This window comes from Mchenga conophoros, linkage group LG12, assembly GCF_057382185.1.
Source record: "Mchenga conophoros isolate Kocher_MC1m ecotype Shallow Benthic linkage group LG12, M_conophoros_male_GT1.1, whole genome shotgun sequence".
NCBI classification, from domain to species: Eukaryota; Metazoa; Chordata; class Actinopteri; order Cichliformes; family Cichlidae; genus Mchenga; species Mchenga conophoros.
The window spans coordinates 30,515,014-30,537,476 of NC_140537.1; the positions used below are offsets into that span (position 1 = coordinate 30,515,014).

Consider the following 22,463-nt stretch of genomic DNA (forward strand, 5'->3'; position numbering starts at 1 on the left):
TCTTTTGTTACCATGAACACAGAATTTGTTTTTTTAATTCAGTCCCATATACATCTCCTTGTTGGTGTTAATTCTCTGATGTAGATTTAGCCGTAGCTACTTTTGGTCTTACTTTAGGATTTGGCAACAAAAAGTAAAATATAGAATCTCACCAGCCTTATCTTTGAATTTTACTTCAAGCATCCATCTGTGCGGTATTGTTGATTTCTAGATGGCTTGTACACTGTTTGCTGCAAACAGGTGCAGCTGTCTTCCAGTGACGACAACCTCTATTTTGGAATATGAAAGGGTTAAGTACAACAGGTGAAATGATGTTATGGGGATGCTCTCGTCTGATATGGAGGTGTGGACGTTCCTCTTTGTCCACCATCATCAGTGTTGTTATTTTTTAGGGGCACTGGTCAAGGACAGACTACAGATCACCATGTCCACAAAGGTTTTCTGGAGTTCACTTAAGCAGCTCCTTGCTAACAAACAAATGACGTGAAACCTGATCAGAGTGTGCACAAGTTTCACGTTGTTTCACTTGTATTTTATGAAAAATACAAGCTCCCTTAAGCCTGCTGCCATTAATAGCATCATAATAGCACTAACACATTTTAAAAAAAAGTTCAGATGGGGGAAAATGGTAGAAAAGCAATTGGAACATCTGCAACTAATCAGGTTAATTGGCAACTGGTGAGTAACATGCATGGGCATCAAAAAAGCACCTTAAATAGGCAGAGCTTCCAAAAGTAAAAATGGGCAGAGGGTCACCATTTTACGAAAAAAAAAACTGTCCACAAATTGTGGAATAATTTTAGAATAATGTTCCTCAATGTAAAATTGAAAAACTTATCCCATCATCTACAGAACATAATCATCAAGGGATTCTGAAAATCTGGAGAAATCCCTGTGCGCAAGAGACAAGACAGAATATCAATACTGGTTGTCTGTGAGCTTTGGTCATCACGTCATGGGTTCAGGATCACTTCTACAAATCACTGTCTGTAAACACAGTTCATTGTGCATCCACAAATGCCGGTTGAAACTCTGTCATGTAAGAAAGGAGCTTTAGGTGAACATGATCTAGATGATCACTTATGGTATGAGGGTGCATTAGTGCCTGTGGAAGTGGAAACATTTAGAAACGCACCATCAACGCTTAAAGGTTTAGAGCATCGAATACTCCCATCCAGACTATGTATTTTTCAGGGAAGAGCGTGGGTATTTCAGCTTGTCAAACTGCATATATGTCTGGGTGCTGAACTGACCTGCTAGCAGTCCAAGCCTTTCACCAATGAAAACATTCAGTCCATCATGAAAGAGCAGCTAGAATCTTCTAACAGACGAGAAAGGGACAGCATTCTTCTTCCACAGTCTAGCAGCTGGTCTTAGACATTTATGGGCTGTTGTAAAAAGATGAGGTGATGCTACGCCGTGGTAAACATGGCTCTGCACCAACTTTTTTGGAGAAATGTTGCTGCCATCAAATTCAAAATTAGTATATTTTTATTTCTTTTTAGTTAGTTAGTTAATTAGTTAGTATATTGCTTTAAATAATGCATTTTCTCAGCTCAAACATTTGATATGTTTTCTGTTGTAGTATTTGTCATGTCATACAGTTTTTAGGCCTTTTGATTCTAGATGAGTCACAGTTAATAGCTGACCAAAAAAAGCCTAAATATATCCACTATGATTCAGTGTTCAGGATTTTCTCTACTGTTACATTTGGACTCTCTCAGTCAACTCTTTGCCCGTGTTTATTTGAAACTGGAAAGTGTGGCTGGAAATTACTCATACTGATTTTAAGATAGGATAAAGCTTCTCACATGATCGCTCAATAGGAATAAAATGCTTTATTAAAAAGGGCTGATTTTTAAAACAAATGTGGTAAAATTACAGGTTTCAGTGAAAAGCTTTAACTGTGACTACTTGTAATTTGCCCCAAGGCTGGGCGAAGCATTACATGTTTGCGGGATAACTTCCACAGCAACAAAAATTTGCGTTCAGCAGAGAAGCTCCCCAGTACTTTTCCACACGCCTGTCTATCTGGGCAGTGCTTAGCCCATCTGGCGTGTCAGTTAAGAGTGACACACCTTTAGTTTCTGTTTAAGTCATGTTCACATTTTATATTAAACACATTACTTACTTATATAGCCATAAACAATCAAAAGAACCTGTTTGTTTGGTGACGTTAAATAAAGGTGAGTTTATGTTGTTATTACCATCATTGTTCCAGTTGGCATTTTCAATCCTAAGAATGCAATTTGTCATGTTATTGCAAGACAATTGCATGTTTTGCAGTCTGTGTTGAATAGACTCTACATAAACAAATGTTAAATCTGTGCTGCACCTCCTCATAGATTCACATCTCTAATCTTCATAGACTGTCATGGTGATTAACTCGAAGAATAAACTCGTGGCTTCTCTGCATGTCTTTTTTTTATGTAAAATGTCATCCTCTTAAACCAGCTGCTGATAAAATTGTTATAACTCTAAGAAGATTTAACAAGGAAGTTATAAATGGCTGGACCCCATTAATCTTTAGGGTAAAATATATTTTATTAAATAATAACACTAAACACTGAAGTTTACTTTACAAAGAATTAAAAATCAATAAGAATGAATGGAAATACCTATCAAATTACAATATGTAAAATCATTAAGAACAGAGAATCACAGAGAGTAAGACAATTTAAGGAGGTGCAGGACAAAAGATTGCATAGTGGAGAAAAAGTCAGTGTTATATACAGTGGGATGCAAAAGTTTGGGCAACCTTGTTAATAGTCCTTATTATCCTGTATAAATCGTTGGTTGTTACGATAAAAAATGTTAGTTAGATATATCATATAGGAGAAACACAGTGATATTTGAGAAGTAAATTGAAGTTTATTGGTTTTACAGAAAGTGTGCAATAATTGTTTAAACAAAATCAGGCAGGTGCATAAATTTGGGCACCATAAAAAAAGAAATGAAATAAATATTTAGTAGATCCGCCTTTTGCAGAAATTACAGCCTCTAAACGCTTCCTGTAGGTTCCAATGAGAGTCTGGATTGTGGTTGACGGTATTTTGGACCATTGCTCTTTACAAAACATCTCTAGTTCATTCAGGTTTGATGGCTTCCGGGCATGGACAGCTGTCTTTAACTCACACCACAGATTTTCAATAATATTCAGGTCTGGGGACTGAGATGAACGTTCCAGAACGCTGTACTTGTTCCTCTGCATGAATGCCTTGGGGGATTTTGAGCAGTGTTTCTGGTCGTCGTCTTGTTGAAAGATCCAGCCCCGGCGCAGCTTCAGCTTTGTCACTGATTCTTGGACTTTGGTCTCCAGAATCTGCTGATACTGAGTGGAATCCATGTGTCCCTCAACTTTGACAAGATTCCCAGTCCCTGCACTGGCCACACAGCCCCACAGCATGATGGAACCACCACCATATTTTACTGTAGGTAGCAGGTGTTTTTCTTGGAATGCTGTGTTCTTTTTCCTCCATGCATAACGCCCCTTGTTATGCCCAAATAACTCAATTTTAGTTTCATCAGTCCACAGCACCTTATTCCGCAATGAAGCTGGCTTGTCCAAATGTGCTTTAGCAAACCTCAAGCGGCTCTGTTTGTGCTGTGGGGGGAGAAAAGGCTTCCTCTGAATCACTCTCGCATACAGCATCTCCTTGTGTAAAGTGTGCTGAATGGTTGAACGATGCACAGTGACTCCATCTGCTGCAAGATGATGTTGTAGGTCTTTGGTGCTGGTCTGTGGGTTGACTCTAACTGTTCTCACCATTCGTCGCTTCTGTGTATCCGAGATTTTTCTTGGTCTGCCACTTCGAGCCTTAACTTGAACTGAGCCTGTGGTCTTCCATTTTCTCAATATGTTCCTAACTATGGAAACAGACAGCTTAAATCTCTGAGACAGCTTTCTGTATCCTTCCCCTGAACCATGATGGTGAACAATCTTTGTCTCCAGGTCATTTGAGAGTTGTTTTTGAGACCCCCATGTTGCTACTCTTCAGAGAAAATTAAAAGAGGAGGAAAACTTACAATTGACCCCCTTAAATACTCTTTCTCATTATTGGATTCACCTGTGTATGTAGGTCAGGGGTCACTGAGTTCACCAAGCCAATTTGAGTTCCAGTAATTAGTTCTAAAGGTTTTGGAATCAATAAAATGACAACAGTGCCCAAATTTATGCACCTGCCTGATTTTGTTTAAACAATTATTGCACACTTTCTGTAAATCCAATAAACTTCATTTCACTTCTGAAATATCACTGTGTGTGTCTCCTGTATGATATATTTAACTGACATTTTTTATTGTAACAACCAACGATTTATACAGGAAAATAATGACTATTAACAAGGTTGCCCAAACTTTTGCATCCCACTGTATGTCACAAACAGTTTTGTCAAGGTTTGCTGTGTAGCAGGCAGGGTGTACTACAAACACAAAAGCAAAACTTGAAACTAGAAACACAAAAACTCAAACTAAAACACAAGAAAATAAACCAGGAACTGAGAAATAGGAATTAACTTTTTAAACATAGGCTGCATCTTCCTGAGGGCACATTTGTAGACCGATTACGTCACAGCAACGCGACAAAGGCTGTCTCAATTCGTAGACTCCTCTTAATCCGGCCGACAAATGCGTCCTCATTTTCCCCAGATTTGAAGGATGGGTTGGATGTATCCTTCGTGGCCCACAATATCCAAGTTTTGGGACACAGCTAATGAGAGGATGGGGAACAGGTGGTAACACAGCTGGGACAAATCAGACCTAATGAGACAAGGGGAAGCAAAACCAGACACACTGCACACAGGACAGGGACTATCAAAATAAGACAGAAAACACATGACAGACATGGACTTGACACAGTAACAAACTGCGACATGAGACACAACTGACTGGGGAATGAGAAAAACGTGAAGTCAGAACTAAACCTACACTAAATGTGAGATGCACAGGAACAAAAACCAAGAAATCAGAAAGCGAAAAACTAGAGAGCTACAAATACAGAACCATAAACCAAAAGACTAGTAATGATAAACCGTGATGAAATCAAAAAATTATAATAACACAAAACACTGGGTCACTTACCCAGGACTCTAACAAGTTTAAAGACATCAAAAAAATAACTAAAAATATCAAAAGTATGTGAGGAAATAAGTCCAGGCTTGGGACTGGCACTAGGAGTACACTAACAGCACCATGCAGTCTCATTGCAGTTTGTAAAATAGTCACAACTATAATTTTATTAGTTTGTGTTTCTGTACATTAACTTTTATTCTTTTGTGTGTTCCTCAACATGAATTTCCCAGCATTAAATTTGAACTTTTCATCCCTCCATTCTCCTATATACCGAATCTATTGTATATCTCAAATATTTTCATGCATCATCACTTTTAAAAATATTATTAATGAACAACATGCTGCTTAGTTAAGTTTAGACAGGTTAGTTTTGTTAGGTTTTGTTTTATTATGGTACTGGACTGATTGAACAGCAGCACACACCTGAAAAGATATGCTTCCAGTGGTAAAACAGTGCCACCTTGTGGTGAATTCTTTTGTTACAGCTTGCAGGGGGCAATTACAAAAAGTACCTTTAGACAAAACAAAACAAAAAAACAAAAAACAAAAAACCTTTAGACAAAACAGGATTTACAGAGAGCCAGTCTCCATATGAGTATATAGAAGAAAAGCTCTGAGATTCTGTAAGAGGAGACAAGGGGTGTCAAGCCTCTCCTTTGGTCAACTCACAAAACCAGTGCTGACTGCAGGTTAGGGTTAGTCAGTGGTGCTAGTTTATAAGGTGGGGGAAGCCTGCAGTCAGCCGAGACTTAAATGGTCACTTGGATGAGTGATGAGTGAATGTTTTCCCCACTGAAAACACTACGTCCAGATTAACAGAATAATTTTTTTGTGATATAACCTTTTTGTGTACATTGTGTACAACCAGTTTTGACTTGATAATGTCAGTACTGGGTAAAAACTGTTTGAGTCCTCAATGTATCTTTCCAGGAAGTGATGCCTACATAAATGAAAACAGGATTGATCCTTAAAAAAACCTGTTCATTTTCTGTGCCAACCAATAATCTATAGAAAATTTCTAGCTCCTTCACTTTGAGGAGGTCACCGGCTCCCACCTGAGCGGCTGACTGCAATCAAAGAGTGCAAACTGAGCGAGATGACTCACCTCTCCTCAAGTTCCTGTGTCTGTGCCACTTGGTTTGTGATTTTAAGCCTGAGCACTCGTTTAATATACGAGGACGTTGCATGTTAAAAGAAAAGAATATATAGATTAACCTTGATAAATAAGGGTTATTTGGTATATACTAGCTAGTATTAGCAGCGTTTACAGTAAAAAAACAGTGACGTATTTAACTACACTGAACAAATACCAAATAATCGTGTTGGCTCAGTCAAATGGCGAGTAGAGGGCAGCTACACTCTCTTTGGCATTTGCACAGAGCTAGCTAGTAGGCTATCCTCTTTCGATTAACTCCAAACAAAATTACGAATAGAAAATGAGATATCACACAGGTTAATTTTTGAGTAAGTTACTTGGTTTATCTTAATGGCGTTGAATTAATGAAAGGAGGTAAACTCTGAAAACAGGCCAGAGTTCGGGATTTTCTTTTCGCCTCTCGCTTCACAAGCGTACATGCAGAGACTCATCTTTATGCATAAGTGCTCTTTGTTAGAAGGAAACCACAACTGAGCTGCACCACGGGGAAAAACCAAGACGACGCTGTAGGCGTGTCTGTCAACTTTATCATTTCTTTCAGGAAGTAGACATATTTTATTTCTCGTGCCATAACTTTTCTTTTGCGTGCGATAGAAACACGTTGATGGTGAGCTTTGGTTGAGGAACTGTCATGTCGGACTCTTTGGAACGGTCCACGAAGATCAACTCGTTGAAGGAGCCGGTTGTGAAGAGGCTGTGTGAGGTGCTGGACAAATCCAGCACTAAAGGATGGCGAAAACTTGGAGAGATTGTTGGCAATGATAGACGGTTTAAAGTCAGGTGGGTTAAACATTACTATTAGTACTTGTACTTAGCAAATGACCAGAAATCATTGCATGCATACACTTAACCACCGGTTTATTTATTAAAGCTAATGGAGACTAATGCGATTAACTTTCATTATAGTTACACTGTTCGGTTTGGTGGTTATTGTCAATTTTATGTTGTGGTTTATATTAAAAAATAAAGGTGTAGAGTATGTAATACAGTAATGCACAATTAACCTGTATATTTTCTGGCATAAATAAATATGTAACTCCAAGTTAATAAAATCAAGAAACCCTCATTGAGAGATTAAATTGGACAAATATTTGTTTTTCCTTACAGCGTCTTCCAGGTTAATGGCAGTTAATGAAACTATCAATCAAAAGTGTAGGGTCCAGTCATTATTTATATGCAGTTTTATTAACAAATAATGATGATGACTAATGTTTGCCTCTGTTTTTTTTCATCCTAGCTGTTACTGTACAGCTGTAACATTATCATATGATATCACACCTGCCTAATATCACTATTACACCGTGTGTTTGAGTACATATATTCCCCGTACAGTGCAGTCTGCTTATAAGATGAAATATGCATTATTATACCAAAACAGCAGCCAAAACTTAAAAAACAACGTGGCTCAATCAAATAAGTACAAACTAAATAAGCTCAGACAAGTGTAAAATAGCACAAAAGAAGGGAGTTCAGGTAAATAGAGAATCACAAAAACTGAACAGCAAGACATATCAGCTCTTAAATATAACTTATTAAGGAGCTTTGTAATAAGCTTCAACAAATACAAGTGTTACGGTATGACACTAACATCTATCTGTTAGATAAAGTGTTTCACTGATTGTGCACTAAGCAGTGCAGATGGTTTAAAGATTATCATTAATTTGCCTTTCTTTTAAATTTGTGTAAACTTATTCCCTTATCTTTGTCTAACAGTTTCTTATGATCTGAGTTTTCGTGTGTGAAAATGGTAAAGACGAGTTTTACTGTAATACGATTTGAAATATGAAATGCTGACAATCACCTACATGTTTTCCAGCTCGGACGACATGGAGATGTGCTCGCTGAAGGTGCTGGAGCTGGAGGGAAGCCCGAGTCTCATGCTGCTAAGGCTGATGGGAGAGCGAGGCTGCACCACAGGCCATCTGATGGACTACCTCCAAACTTTAGGCAACTCAGAGGCTCTGCAGTGCCTGAAACCGCCAGGTAGAGTAAAACCACATCGATGCTGCTATGTTGTCAATCATGCAGGTTAATCTTCACTTTCTGCATTCTTTTTATTTCTCATCTGAAGCTCGCAGTTCATTGTGCTGTTTGGATGAAACTTATAGGCACCACAAAGTTCTGCTGTATACAGTCCATCTAAATCAGTGTAAATTCACAGTAATTATCCTGTACATGTGCAGCCCTCCAGATCCTCATTCAGCCCCAGTCTGTATCCATTATATGTGGCCACAATCTGCGGCTCAGCTGCCATGCTGTGGGCAAGTCTCCAGTACAGTACCAGTGGTTCAAATCTAAGGAAGAGGTGAGTTCCTCTGACGCACACACACACACACACACACACACACACACACACACACACACACACACACACACACACACACACACACATTGAATTTTTTCTGACTTTAAATTGAAGTACTTGCGTTAAAACCTCTTTAGCGTTTTTCACACATTCACTGCAGCCATAACTTTACTAACTTTACTAGAAATGACACAACTGAAATGCATGTGAGATCAAAAATGTCCAACATGGTCTGATCAAACATTAAATGGTGTTTAAACCGACAACTTCCTAGTACAAAGTCCACCTGCATGATCCGGTAAATTCACCACTAGTGAGTCCTGCGGTTGCATTCTCTTCTCAGTCAGGACTTTCCCATAAAACAGAGTATTTCCAATAGTGAGAAGACATGATTACCCTATCATCGGTGCAGTAAATAGCACTGTTGTTTCATCATAGTTAATGGGTGATCCTAAATAAGTGGTTAAGAAACTTACCTGAATCTCTTCCTATAGCGCAGGGATGTTTTTTAGTGAGCTGAGCAACTCATAAAGGTGCACAGTTGCAATTGTCTGCATGTGTCAGCGTCAGCATGCATTCAGTCTTGTGACGCCATGCTGAAAGGGATACATAAGTGTTACTCATTCTGACTTGAAGGATGTAACTTTTACATCCTTCATCATCATGTCACTGTTGTATGAAACACTTCCTTCCTTCATCATGGGTGCTCAATCATAGAAAAAGACACATTCAGATGCTGTCGTATTATTAGGAGGAAGGAGCTCATGTCTAAGTTTCTACCCAAAGCTTTGATCTTTTCTAATGAGTTTGTGTTTTGGTTTTAGTTTATTTTCACTCAGTTTACAGAGTGGTTTTGCTCATTGTGTTGTGTAGTTAATGTTTAAATTTCATTAGTGTCAGTGTTGTTTGTGTGTTTTTAATGATTATAAGGAGGCTGTTTGTCAGCCTCTTCAGCCTGATTTCCCTAAATGAACTAACAGACTAAAACTAAGGACATTAGTTTTATAAATACACAATTTTTTTCCAATTTTTTTTCAAGACACTAAATGTAATTTTAGGTAACTGCAAGGTTATTTAAAAAAATATTTTTCCCCAAACTGTTAACTTTGCCTCACGGTCTCTGAAATGCATTTCCTTAAGCAGTACTTCCTGGCAGAAGTCTTTAAGGAAGTCAGGATTTTAAGCAGTGAGTCACAAACTTGAGCTGAAGTACAAAATTAACAAGTTTGGGCTTGAAGTGATCTCAATCAGCACCTTTTTCAAATAGAAACAGTGCTCCTTATGCCCTGCTTGCTCCTGATCTTGTGATGTAAAAGACTTTATCATCCCTTTTTGGATTTCAGCGACTCATAAAGATCATTGACAGTAGAAGATCAAAGAAAGACAAAGCTCACAGGCCCAAGTTGAGAAAAATGCATATACCTTCCAGTTTATTATGTCCATAATGATGACATAATGTTTCCATCATGCAGAGTTTTCAGGCATTAGATAAAATGACTGTGGTGTCGAAATTGTCTCACTTCTGAGCTGGGAACAACCTTGTAAACTAATAAATGTGGTTTTCAAACTTCAGGTTCCAAACAGCTTCTCCCCAGACTTGGTAATAAGTCCAGTTCAGATGAAGGATGCTGGTTTTTACATCTGCAGAGTCAACTGTGGAGATGCCTTTGAGTTCAGCCACTGGGCTCAGGTGGATGTCCTGAATGTCACCTTGTGTTACGGTAAGATTGTGCAGGTTTATATTCAGTAGATCTGTCCAAAAATCATATTCAGTTAAGGTGATGTTTGATGTTACAGCTCTGATTGTATATATTTCACATCTCTGGGCTTTAGGAGTTGAATTACATCACTGTCTATATGCTGTCCGCTGTGTGGATAGAAGAAATTAAGTTATCAGGTCATGATTCACCTCATGAGCCATGACAAAAACTGAAAGAGACACAGTTTAAATTAAAAGTATTAACTGAAAAGAGGTTATGAGGTCAGTGTTGTCAGCATCTCAGCAGGTGGAGTTAAAATGGTGAGTGTAAGAGCGGGGATTGGGAACTCAAGGGCCGGTGTCCTGCAGGTTTTAGATATCATCCTGGGTCACCACATCTGAATCAAACAATTAGTTCATTACCAGGCCTGTGGAGAACTTCGAGACATGTTGAGGAGGTAATGTAGCCATTTAAATCAGCTGTGTTGGATCGAGGACACATCTAAAACCTGTAGGACACTGGCGCTTGAGACCTGGAGTTCCCCCACGCCTGGTGTCAGGTGTTGTACTATGCAAAACTATATTAAAAGGTTGAAGCAGGCAAAACAAGTAACATAATGCTGGGTAGATAAGAGAGAGAGAGGGATACAGCTCAAATGCTGGAAACTGACCAAGTGCTCCCATTTGCATTGATTGACTCCGCCTACCAAAAAACCTCCAAAAACACATCAACTCTGGCCAAGACAGGAGGGCTGTCATGAGTTCTTACTGTTAGAGAAAGGGCCTTTTTTGTAGAGCCGTTGGTAATCTTATCTCCAGTTAAAGCTAAAACATTGAAGTTTCTTTAGCAGCGTTTGTGAATGGCTTTAGCGTGATGCAGAAGTGATTTTGTAATTCCTGTGGTTAATTGCTGTGGTTATTAGCATAAATGCGCTAAATATTAATTCTGCGCTACAGCTGCTCAGCCAAGAATCTCAAGAATCTAGCGTGTGTGCGAATTAGCGCGGTGTTAAACACTGCACTCTTGTTACATCACAATTGTTACAGATTAGTTATAAGACCAAAAGCTCTTGTCTATTCAATGCAAAGCAGCAGTGATTGACAGTTTGTTGTTATATTGTTTGGATAGCAGGCGAAGTATTTCATAATCCAGAGCTACGCCTGCTGGTACACATCTTGAATGTGTGGTACTAGAGAAGAAGTTTAAGTGTGGAATTTAAATCCTCAAAAAAGGACCAGTGACTGTGATCGTTCTGACCTGATGCCTTGCAGTGTGCGCTAGCTATATACTGTGCACATAGCTAGCACACTTGCAATATTTAATACATATGCTCTTCAGATGTTTGTCTTTTATGAGTTTTTTTTTACTTCCTTCCAGCTACCCTGTGCTCCTGTGCTTGGAATATGAAAATAACATGGATGCTGTGACGAAGATGTGGCCTTATTGCTCAAAGCTAATAAATGGCACACTACAAGCTTTTGTCACTGTAAAATAGCTTTGCCTGATTTGGTTGACTGTTAATAAAAATAACTTTCCCAGCTAACCTATATCCCTCTTTGAGGACAACAACCAACAGTTGCAACCTAATAATGTACTAGTAATTAAATAACATAAAAAACAGTATGCAAAATCTTGCAGTTTACACAGTTAATCAGAAGTTTCTTTCTTGGTGTTGTGTACAAAGGTTTTCTCCAGTATTCCAACATTTTATTCTGACTTTATGTAGATTTTCTCCATTGAAAACAAATGATTCATCACTGAGATATTGTTAGTGTTTGAAGCTCACTGACCTCAGTTTCCTGTTCTTTGTCTGAACAGGACTTGTTTATTTTTGCGGGACCTGAAACTCTGTCACTTTTTCCAGCTCAAATGGGAATCCTTTAACGGATGAAGAATACGTTATGCAGTGCTGTGTGTAATTGTCTTCTTTCCTCACATCATCAGGGCAGAGTTATCACTTTTTAGATGGTCGACAAAAGGTGGTGATCCAGCCTCAGTCCCAGCGGCTACATGTTGGGGAAGATTTGCAGCTGGAATGCGGAGCCGTGGGACGGCCGATTCCTCGATACCAGTGGCACAGAAATGGAGTCCCAATTCCGAATTCTACAAAGAGGAAACTCATGGTGAGAGGATATGGGAAGAAATGTTTTTCTTTTATTGCTTGTGTGTGTGTGTGTGTGTGTGTGTGTGTGTGTGTGTGTGTGTGTGTGTGTGTGTGTGTGTGTGTGTGTGTGTGTTTTGAGACATTAAAACTGTTGTGGCATAACTGTGTGTATATTTCAGATTCCTCACGTGATGCAGGAACAACAAGGCAGGTATCGCTGTGAGATCAGCAGCAGCTCTGAGAGAATGTGGACCAATGAAGTTGATGTTGTGATAGGTATGTCACACTTGAAGACATTTTGTTTAAAATTACTATTGAACCAGTTTCATTGTCATCATATTTGAGCGATTATTTGCCTCTGTTCTTAACTGAAAGCACCAAGGATATCAGTCCAGATTTCAGGGGCAATGGAGTGCTCTGAAGGTAGAGTTGAAGGCACTGGTGCATGGTGTTTTAAATTGGGTAACAGTTAGCAGGTGTTAGCTGCATGCGAATGGAAATCACAACTTCATTCAGATTGCATGTGGATCGTGGTCTTGGATTATTCTCACTAATCAGCACAAAACTCACATGCATGCTTTCTGATTGTACTAAAATCAATCCTTCCTGTCATCTTTAATGCATTTCATATTTATCTGTGGTACTTAATGAAGTGATCCAATTCAACCACTCATCGTGTTTCTCTGTCTGTGTGACAGAGCTCGATTGCTGTATGGGGAAAAATGTCTGCAGCACTAAGTTGTGGTTACGTGTCCATTACGTCTGATGATGATTGTTGCAGTCCCACACTCAGCATCCTTTGACTGTTACAAATACTCACAAAGAAACATTTAGACCACCAAATAGTTTCTGTGTATCATTCTGTTGTTTTTTCAATTATTGTGGTTTTTGTGGCTCTGTGGGTCATGCTAATTTTGTACTCTCTACTTCAGTTGTAGAGATTGAGGGGAACTAGGAGTGACATGACACAGTGTTTGCTACTGCGGGAAAAAAAAACAACCTACGAGCTTCCAGCATCATTTAAAAAGTGTTTACTCATTTAAACAAGTTGTTTTTCTGGCCAGATTGGAAGTAAAAAAAAAAAAGAAATCTGTGTAAAAATGTTTCTGAAACACATCATTTAAATCCAGTGGTGTAGTATCCCACTGTGGACCACTATGAGAACAGTTGCAAGCCATTTTAAGTTGAATGCTCAGTCACATTTATTTGAGCTGAATCAGATGCAACAGGGGAAAATATTACTTAAATACTGAAACAATAAATGCTTTTTGCTCACTGTTTCATGCATCTGTTTGCTTCCCCTGAATCTCTGTAGAGTCTATAAATGAAATGTAGACAAAGAGCAGACTGATCATGTGTCCTTGTGCACAAAGAGACGTTAGCAGATTACTTCAGTGTTGGTTTTGGTCTTTTCTTTCTTATTAATTCTGAATATTATTACTATTACTTTTATTACTATTAAGTTTCACCCTTTCATTTAACTAATCAGTTTTGTACGCTAAACTTGAGTGATAATGATATTTTTTTTTCCTAGATGACATTTACGCCATTGGAGAAGGTAAGAGGAACCACGCGCAGCAAGCATAGACATCAAATATTTCTCTTAAACAGCACTTCCTATGTTATGCTTGGCTTTGTGTTGACTTTCTTGTTGTTTTTTAGGTTCCAATGAATTCTTCCTAAACAGTATTCCTGAACAACTTTATGGTGAGTGTCTTTATGCAGGACTGATAGCTGGTGCACAGTTCCTCTACTTTGCATGTGCGATACTACTGCGATCAGTTTCAGTCTCAGTACTTACGCCAACACAAAGATGTGAAACCTTCTTGTAGCACAGTGTTAGCAGCCACACACAAGGACAAAATAACACTTTGCAGCATCATGCACTAAACACCAGAGAATAACACCCACTAAAAAAAGCTACTCACCAAAAAAGGAAAAGCTTCACAAAAGGCTGGCGTGTTTTATGACATCAGCGTGATAATAATGTCACTGTTGTATGAAACACTTCCTTCCTTCCTCCCTCCATTTCTTGGTTATTATGATTCTTATCATCTCTACCTCAGTTTCTAGTTTGTGCAAACAATAAACCACAAATGCTGTGAATGTATGTAAATTTCCCGTTTCTTCTGATGGATGTTTTTCTTGCTCTAACATGTACTGTGCAGCCATGCAAAAAAAATAGGAACTGCCATTGGAAATCATTGTTTATTGTAGTCTAACTGAACAAACGATCCTGTGCAAAACAGTACCAGCAGATTTACTCAAATAAGGACAGGAAAAAAACATGGACTTTGTTGTCATTTACATGATATTAAAAGTAAGCAAAGCAGATGAGTCGTATGTGGGGGAAAAAGGAAAGCCCCTGCGTTATTACACCTTTAAACCGATACTACTTAACGTCATGTTCCAGTGGACTTTGCCTTTGTTCTGATGTTCGCTACACACCTGTAAGGTTTCATAACTGGATTTTGCACCGTTGTCACACATGTCATTTTATTTTGCAGCGCTTCCGCCTTCAGTTATTTTCTGTTTCCACTTCACTTTCCAGTTCTGAAACCATGTATGTCATTGATTTTTGGATGGTATTCCTTTTATTACATTCATCATTTTCTCCCTTTCATGTGTTTGATCCCAGCAACTGACAAAGTGGCCCTGCTGATCGGAAACCTGTCTTACCAGAACCACCCGCAGCTTAAAGCTCCAATGGTGGATGTTTATGATCTCACTAACCTCCTGCGGCAGCTAAACTTCAAGGTGGTTTCGCTACTAGACCTCACAGAGTCAGAGATGAGAAATGCTGTAGATGAGTTTCTACTGCTGCTTCACAAAGGAGTCTATGGTACGTTTGCATTTGACTTACCTCTGAGCGGTTTGGGCCATTGTTTCAGCCCAGAAGGTGACAGAAATATACGGATCCCAAAACACAGCATGAAAGAGAAACACTACCATTTTAATCCTTCTAATCTAAGCATAAACAATATTTAGATAAAATAAGAAAATATAAATGAATGCATAGCATTTTCAAGATTATTTATAACTTAACAAATGTTATTCTAATTAAATAAACATTAAATAACAACAGTAAAAAAAGCTGTATGCAACCAGATCTTGTATCTCTCAGCTGCCTGACTGAAATGCCGACTTTCCTCTTTAGGTCTGCTGTACTATGCTGGTCACGGATACGAAAACTATGGAAACAGTTTCATGGTGCCAGTAGATGCTCCAAATCCGTACCGCTCAGCCAACTGTTTGTGTGTGCAGAGCATCCTTAAACTGATGCAGGAAAAGGAGACGGACCTCAATGTTTTTCTGCTGGACATGTGCAGGAAGAGGTGAGTGCTAGAGTCATTCAGAAAAAATCAAGAGAACACAGATCATCACTGTATAACACACAGTCAGTTAAACCGCCGGGGTATCCGTCTGTCCTGCTACAAAGCAGGAAACATTGTGAACCCATTTTAGCAGCGTTGGTTCAAATAAAAGTGATACCAGTGGCACTGAGCAGGTAACAAGAAGACATCGCCCCCAAAAGGAAAGGTTGCACAAGTGGCCGTTACTGACCACTGCTATAACTGCATTGAGGCAACAGTTTTGGTGCTATATAAATAAAATTGAACTGAATTGCTCTCTCCTCGTCCCTCCTGACTGATTCTCTCTAGTTTTGGTGTTTGTTAGTGGCATTGTCACTGCTCATACCATGAGATGGTATCTACAGCCCATTCAGGGTGCACAGGTAGTCCACCTTCTCCAGGATGGCACATCTGTATGTGTCATCACAAGAAGGTTTGCTGTGTCTCCCGACACAGTCTCAAGATTGTGGTGGGTGTAGCAGAAGATTCACACCGAGCACATGTGACAAAGTATCTGGAGACACCTTGGTGAACAATATGCCTGTAACATCATCCAACATGATTTGTTTGTATTGGGTCAGTGTTGGTCTGGGGAGGCATATCCTTTGAAGATCAGACCTAAACATGCTAGCCAGCACTACACTGATTGCTGTTTGGTATGGGGATAAAAGACCATGTGTCAAATTAAGCCACGGACTATCCAGGAGCTCTCGATGTCCTGATCCAGGTCTGTGAGAAGATCAAACAGGATGTAATCCGGCATCTCATTACGAGCATGTACGTCGACCTTCAAGACCCAATGTCTGCTTTGAGTGTTCCTCTAATTTTCTTTGAGCACTGCATATATTCTGTTTTCTTTAAGAAAAGGACAGTTAGGAAACTATTGTATCTCTAGCTTAAAGTTTAGAAAGTATCAAAATTTTACATATTTATTTTCAGGAATATTCACGATGACAGCACTTCAAACGTCGTCCTGAGGGTTACCGCCAACATTGTCTTTGGATATGCTACGTAAGTCCATAAATTAACTTCATACATGGTTTTGGTTTCCCAGATATGAAGTGTTGAATTATTTGTTTGGCTGTTCAGGTGCCAAGATGCAGAGGCCTTTGAGCTGAGCTCCACCGGCTTCACCAACGGTGTGTTTGTCAAGTTTCTGAAGAAGCGCCTGCTGGATGACGAGAAGATCACTGTGGTGCTGGACAGAGTCGCCGAGGGTAAGAAACAACACAAAAGTACAGCATATGCTAACATCAGAGACAATGTAGGAAGCACTTAGTTAAAAGATGATCAGCAGAGCATTTTGAATCCTTTGGCAAAATTTAAATTAAATTGCATTTCAGTTACTGTGTTTCCTGCAGGATGTGTTTCAGCGGTCAGTTTAATGAAAAGAATAAAACAATTTAATTAAACGTATTCTGCTTTCCATTATTCTTCCATGCTTGTTGGCTAATGGAGTTTCCTTCAAGGACCCACAAGTTTATGATCCATTAGCTTTTGTTAAATTAAAAATCCAATGCCTCTCAACTCCCAATGCAATGTTTTTAATCTGATTGCGTTTCAGGTCATGTAAGGATGTTTTGGCTTTTTGTGTTATAATAACTGCAGACTGTCTGATTTATGTTTTGTGCACAGATATGGGCCAGTTTGACGCTACAAAGGGGAAGCAGGCTCTGGAGATCCGCAGCAGTCTGTCGGAGAGGAGAGCGCTGACGGATCCTATTTTGCCCGGAGACAGCGCTGATCTCGCTCATGCCCACAGCCGACAGTGGGCAAAAGCTCACGGTGAGTTTAGTACTAGAGATTTAAAGCATTTTTTTTATATGTTAAAAACCTTATTTGCCTATGGCAGCTCAGAACTGGAGGCTCAGTCAGATTTTTACAAATGGTGAAAAAGTGCTCAGCTTATACTGGTAGAAACTTGGTGAAGGGGCAACAATCAGTAGAGTGAGAGACGCACCCTGTAACAGCCACGGTGCCTCTTCTAGTATTTGCCCCTACAATGGAGAAGTCATTCGCTCTTACTGTTGTAAATCTTGCTTTCACAGTGTCTGAGGGGGACCCAGTTCCTCTAAATATTGTCCCAACCTGTTAGGTTTCTCACTTTAAATGCTGCTTTTTCTTTCGTGCCTGTTTTATTTGTGGCATTTGAGAGAGAAGCAGTGAAAGCATTCAGTATTTTACAAACTAAAGACATTTTTGGTGAATGAGTGATATATATTTGACATATTGTTGTGTTAGTCATTATTTAGTTGTACTAAAAGGACTGTAATGCATATTTAGCATTTTTCTTTGAATTCTTTTAGGCACAAGGGCAATGTAAAAACAAAAAACTATTCACACACACATGATTAATAATAATAAAGCTGTTATTATTAATCTTTGGGACATGGGAGTCAAAGTTTTTCAGTTTTCATTTTAAGTAAATGGTTACAGGTGGACTTTCGGTCAAATGTATGCAAACTTAAATGTATGTGAGTCTAAATTCGTTTCTGTATTTTACTGCAGAACTTCCTGAGAGTATGTGTCTCAACTTTGACTGCGGCGCTCAGATTAAGTTGGGCTTCGCTGCGGAGTTCTCCAATGTGCTCGTGATTTACACTCACATCGTTAAGAAACCTACAGACATGTCCTTCTGTCAAGCACACGTCACTGACTTCTCACAGGTATGCTCTCATGAATCTGAAAGCAGAACATACATTTGTATCTGTCTATCACTAAGCAGTGAAGGAGAAGTTACACCATAAGTGTCTGTAAATATGCAACTTTTTCTGTTTGTGAAAACTCCCTTAGGACCTTGATGTGGATCCTAAATTGATGAATAGAGAAACTCCAGAGGAGACAGGGATCTACCTCCTGTCCAGCAGTCTGCCGCAACACTGTCTCTACACCAGACTCAGCTCACTGCAGAAGCTTAGGGTAAGAATTATAAATATTTACAGTATATCGCTTAGTGTGCTAGATTTCGGAGCTGGACATAACTGGAGGAAATATAGAGTGCTGGATCCAGCTAACATCATGGTTAATTTGAGGTCTGAGACTGGTGAGCTGATCGGAGCGTAGTGGGATGTGTTTCATGGAGTTTTAACTATACTCGCACTTCCCAGGCCACAGTGTGAATGTAACTGGCTTTTTTCTGGTTGATGGATAAGTTGATCTGAGGAGTAGGAATAGATGTGGAGATATTACACAAAGGGTGGAGCAATCCCTAACGTGTGTCTGGATATTAAGCTACCAGCTGTGGAGTGCATTCATGTTACTTGCTGAGGGAATTATATCCTTTCAATCCTGTTGCTGTTTGAATTCAGCTTGAATTTAGTTTGAATGAGTACACATTTGCTATTCTTTCCATCAGAGGTCATCCAAATGAATAACTGTGATGAATGTTTATGGAAAATTAATGATTTCTCCTGACCACCTTCTGCACCACTTAATGGATAGGCAGAGAAGCTTTGTATAACATCTGTAACATCTGCTCCGCTGCTACATCGACATCTGCGGATAATCTTTACTCTTCAGCTATAAAAGATGATGGTTAATGGTCAGGGTCACAACATGTTGATGTCAGAGATCAACGAATGTGAAAATCAAATTTGTTGAAAATCAAATAGGATTTTCACATGTGGATCTTCTAGGAGGCTGTGAGGCATTATTAAATGCTGTATTTGTATAGCACTTTACACATTCAGTCATCCACCCATTCACACACTGGTGATGGCAAGCTACATGTAGCCACAGCCACCCCAGATTATGATTTATTAAGATCTTCTCCTCTTGCTAATCCTCGCTAATCTCTGATCTAATAGATATAGTGATGTTTGCGTGTGTAAAGGAAAAGTCATTAAACTTTTCCTCTTGTATAGATAAACTATTGAATAGTTGACACATAGAAAACTTATAGGATCACTGGAAGTAGGAGGATTTACCTGGTCACCATAAAGTTTATTCACAGTTGTTAAGATGATTTATAATTCAGAAATTATTTGATGTGGTTTCATTTTGTGCTACAACAGCTTTGAGTGTTGATTAATACAACTTTTTGTGTGCTAACACCTCATGCAACAGGAGGAGCTGGTCTTCACCGTGTGTCTTCAGGGAACCTTCACTGCTATGGACGACGATCATCCGATCCACTGGACGAAAAGCGTCAACATTGGAAAGCCGCTGATAGCCCGACTGGATCTCCACCGGGCCATGCGGCGAAACAGCTGCCTGCAGACCTGCCTGATGCCCCACAGTCCATCCCACAGCCCCTGTCACAGCCCTGGACCCGAACACCGCCACCACCTCTATCACGGGTCACACCAGGCCCAGGACTACAACCGCCTCTCCCCGCAGCATCGCTATTTGGACATCGGTGAGCATCTGCAGGGCGCAGTTGGAGGCTGCGGGGATATCTACTATGAAAATCTCAGCCAGTGTCGCTATGACCCACCGTACACCTCCGGTGGGCTTTCGAGCTCACCAGGCAGGCTCAGCATTCCCATAGAGACCACAGACGACATCAACGAGCTGCAGACTGTGTTCATCAACAGTCTGCAGCTACAGCCACAGTGAGACAGAATAGAAGCTTTAAATGTCTGTAGTTCTGAATCTATATTACTGCTGCTCTTGTTGTTACATATTTCAAATGTATATTTTATACATCGGTTGTTTCAGAAAGTGTTATGCTGACCTTTGTAAATCTGTTTTGAGAACTGAAAACATGTATTTGAGTAAACTGACTAATAGGTCCTCATGTAACAGTATTTCAGAGACTTAAAAATAGAGCTGAAACTATTTTTCTTAGCCAGATGCATTTAAACTACAAACTAGGTGGGCATTAAAATAAAAACGGTACATGGTATGCATTTTATCAAATAAACCTGAGAAAAAGAGGTGGTTTACATCCATGTTTGTATTCCTGTATTTATAATTATTACTTATACATTTGTGACTTGGCAGCTTTTTTGTTATTATATATGAAGGTTAAGGGTGGTGCAGTGGTTAGCACTCTTGCCTCACAGCAAAAGTCTTGGGTCTTGGGTTTGAATCCACCAGCTGGATGAGGAATTTGTGTGTATTTTTATGTTCTCTCTGCTTTCACTGTGTAAATATATGAATGGGTTAACTGGTGATATATCATTACAGCCATCAAATACTGGTTCAAAAAGTATAATTCTATAATATTATTTTCCTCTGAATTGTAGAAATAGCATAAATTGGAAATAATCTTATAGTGGATCGCCCTTTCCTTATTTTATCTTACATATATACCATTAAAGTATATATGTAAGATATGGCCCTCATTTATAAAGTGCTTTACAAACCTGAACATTACGGCTAACCCTGGATTTTCCCGTTTGAATGCAACTAGCCAAACAGCAAAGAGCCACTTACTGCTGAAGAGACAGAGTGAAAGTGAACAGTAAATCCTTAACATAAAACTCATTGTTGCAATGGGAGACAGCACAGATGTGATCAACTTAAACTGAATTTTAGTTTTAGTGACCTTATTTTCCTCTGCGTTATCGATTCTGTCACTAGTTTCGGAACCAACCAACCACACGAGACTTTAACCCCTTAGTTATTAAACCTGGCTTCAGTTTCTGAGAGTAGGGCCCAACAGTGCAGCATTTCTTGTCCCCTTTAGTCATGACTTCTAATTAGTATAGCTCACTTTATGTAGAGTGCAACACGTGGTTACAATCAAGTAACTTATTAGAATTTAAATCCATCCATCCATTCATTCACTTCCGCATATCCTTTGCTGGAGTGGAGGGGTGCTGGAGCCAGCTGTCATAGGGCGAGAGGCGGGGTACACACTGGACAAGTCGCCAACAGTGCTAACCACCATGCTAACCACCGGGCTGCTCCAAAATATTCATACTTTTGGAGTGGGAGATCGAGTTCATAAGTAACGTTTACAAGGCGTGTGGCAGGTAGTCACTTGAGTATTGTTTTTAATTTGATTGTGTGTGTTACTGGGAAGTCATATAAGGCTGGTTTACTATAAAACTTGGAGCTGAAAATGAGCCTTAAAGTACCTTAAACATATATTAATGACTCATGTTTGTTAATTTCTACTACTGATCTCTAACAATACACCTGAAATAAAAACAATCAAACCAACAACAAAAAAAACAACCCCAAAAATTAGTTACCTATGTTTTTCTGTTTATTTTTATTGACCCCCTCAGGATGGCAGCAGAACACCTCTCTGCTGTCAGCCTCTGTCTCTGAGCCCACTGCTCTCGAACTCACTGCCTTACATTATGAGCCCAGCTTACACCCTTCTATAGCAGAGGACTTTTTTTAGCCTCTGTCTTGTCAATGAACCATGAAACTTTCCAAAAGTGTTCCACTCCAGTGCCTTTCCTGGGATTTCTGCCACTGTTCACATTATCACCCCCAAGTTGGTGTTGCTGCTTTAGGCCTTGGCCTGATGCTGAGACATCACTGGCTGAGGGTACACACAGTCTGCTGCACAGTTGATTGATATTCGCTAATTAAAAGGCAAGCTTTCCCTATTTTTATCTTTTTCTCATTCCTTGACTGTATAATGCCCTGTGTGAAATAGCGCCCTCCTGAATCTCATGTGGTAAATCAGTGGTGAAACATGGCCTAGCACTCCAGGAAGCCTGGCCCAGGCCCAGTTTGCCTCTCTTAATGAATAGAAATAAATTGTTTGACCAATCAGATCAAGCTAAAGTCACACAATCATTTCGATTCACACCAGTCAATTCATTTTATTCACAGAATAGCTACAATCAGAACAGGAAAAAGGGAATTTTCC

The 22,463-nt window shown here is 39.4% G+C and overlaps 1 protein-coding gene across 3 annotated transcripts; it reads left to right on the forward strand.

Annotated features, from left to right (window-relative positions):
* The first annotated feature begins 6,612 nt into the window (after positions 1 to 6,612).
* Positions 6,613 to 21,804, forward strand: malt1 (MALT paracaspase 1). 3 transcript variants are annotated; one of them, XM_085295161.1, is made up of 18 exons: positions 6,617 to 6,732; positions 6,821 to 7,006; positions 8,043 to 8,209; positions 8,410 to 8,531; positions 10,105 to 10,252; positions 12,176 to 12,354; positions 12,515 to 12,611; positions 12,711 to 12,758; positions 13,870 to 13,893; positions 13,998 to 14,042; positions 14,974 to 15,177; positions 15,493 to 15,670; positions 16,628 to 16,699; positions 16,778 to 16,905; positions 17,324 to 17,473; positions 18,197 to 18,354; positions 18,482 to 18,607; positions 19,754 to 21,804. In XM_085295161.1, the coding sequence occupies exons 2-18, from the start codon at positions 6,858 to 6,860 to the stop codon at positions 20,243 to 20,245; spliced, it is 2,487 nt and encodes an 828-aa protein (XP_085151287.1). In that variant the 5' UTR covers positions 6,617 to 6,732; positions 6,821 to 6,857; the 3' UTR covers positions 20,246 to 21,804. The 3 variants fall into 3 exon arrangements, with proteins under 3 accessions (XP_085151285.1, XP_085151288.1, XP_085151287.1); XM_085295159.1 differs by having other exon boundaries at positions 6,613 to 7,006; XM_085295162.1 differs by lacking the exon at positions 12,711 to 12,758 and having other exon boundaries at positions 6,613 to 7,006.
* Positions 21,805 to 22,463: the final 659 nt, after the last annotated feature.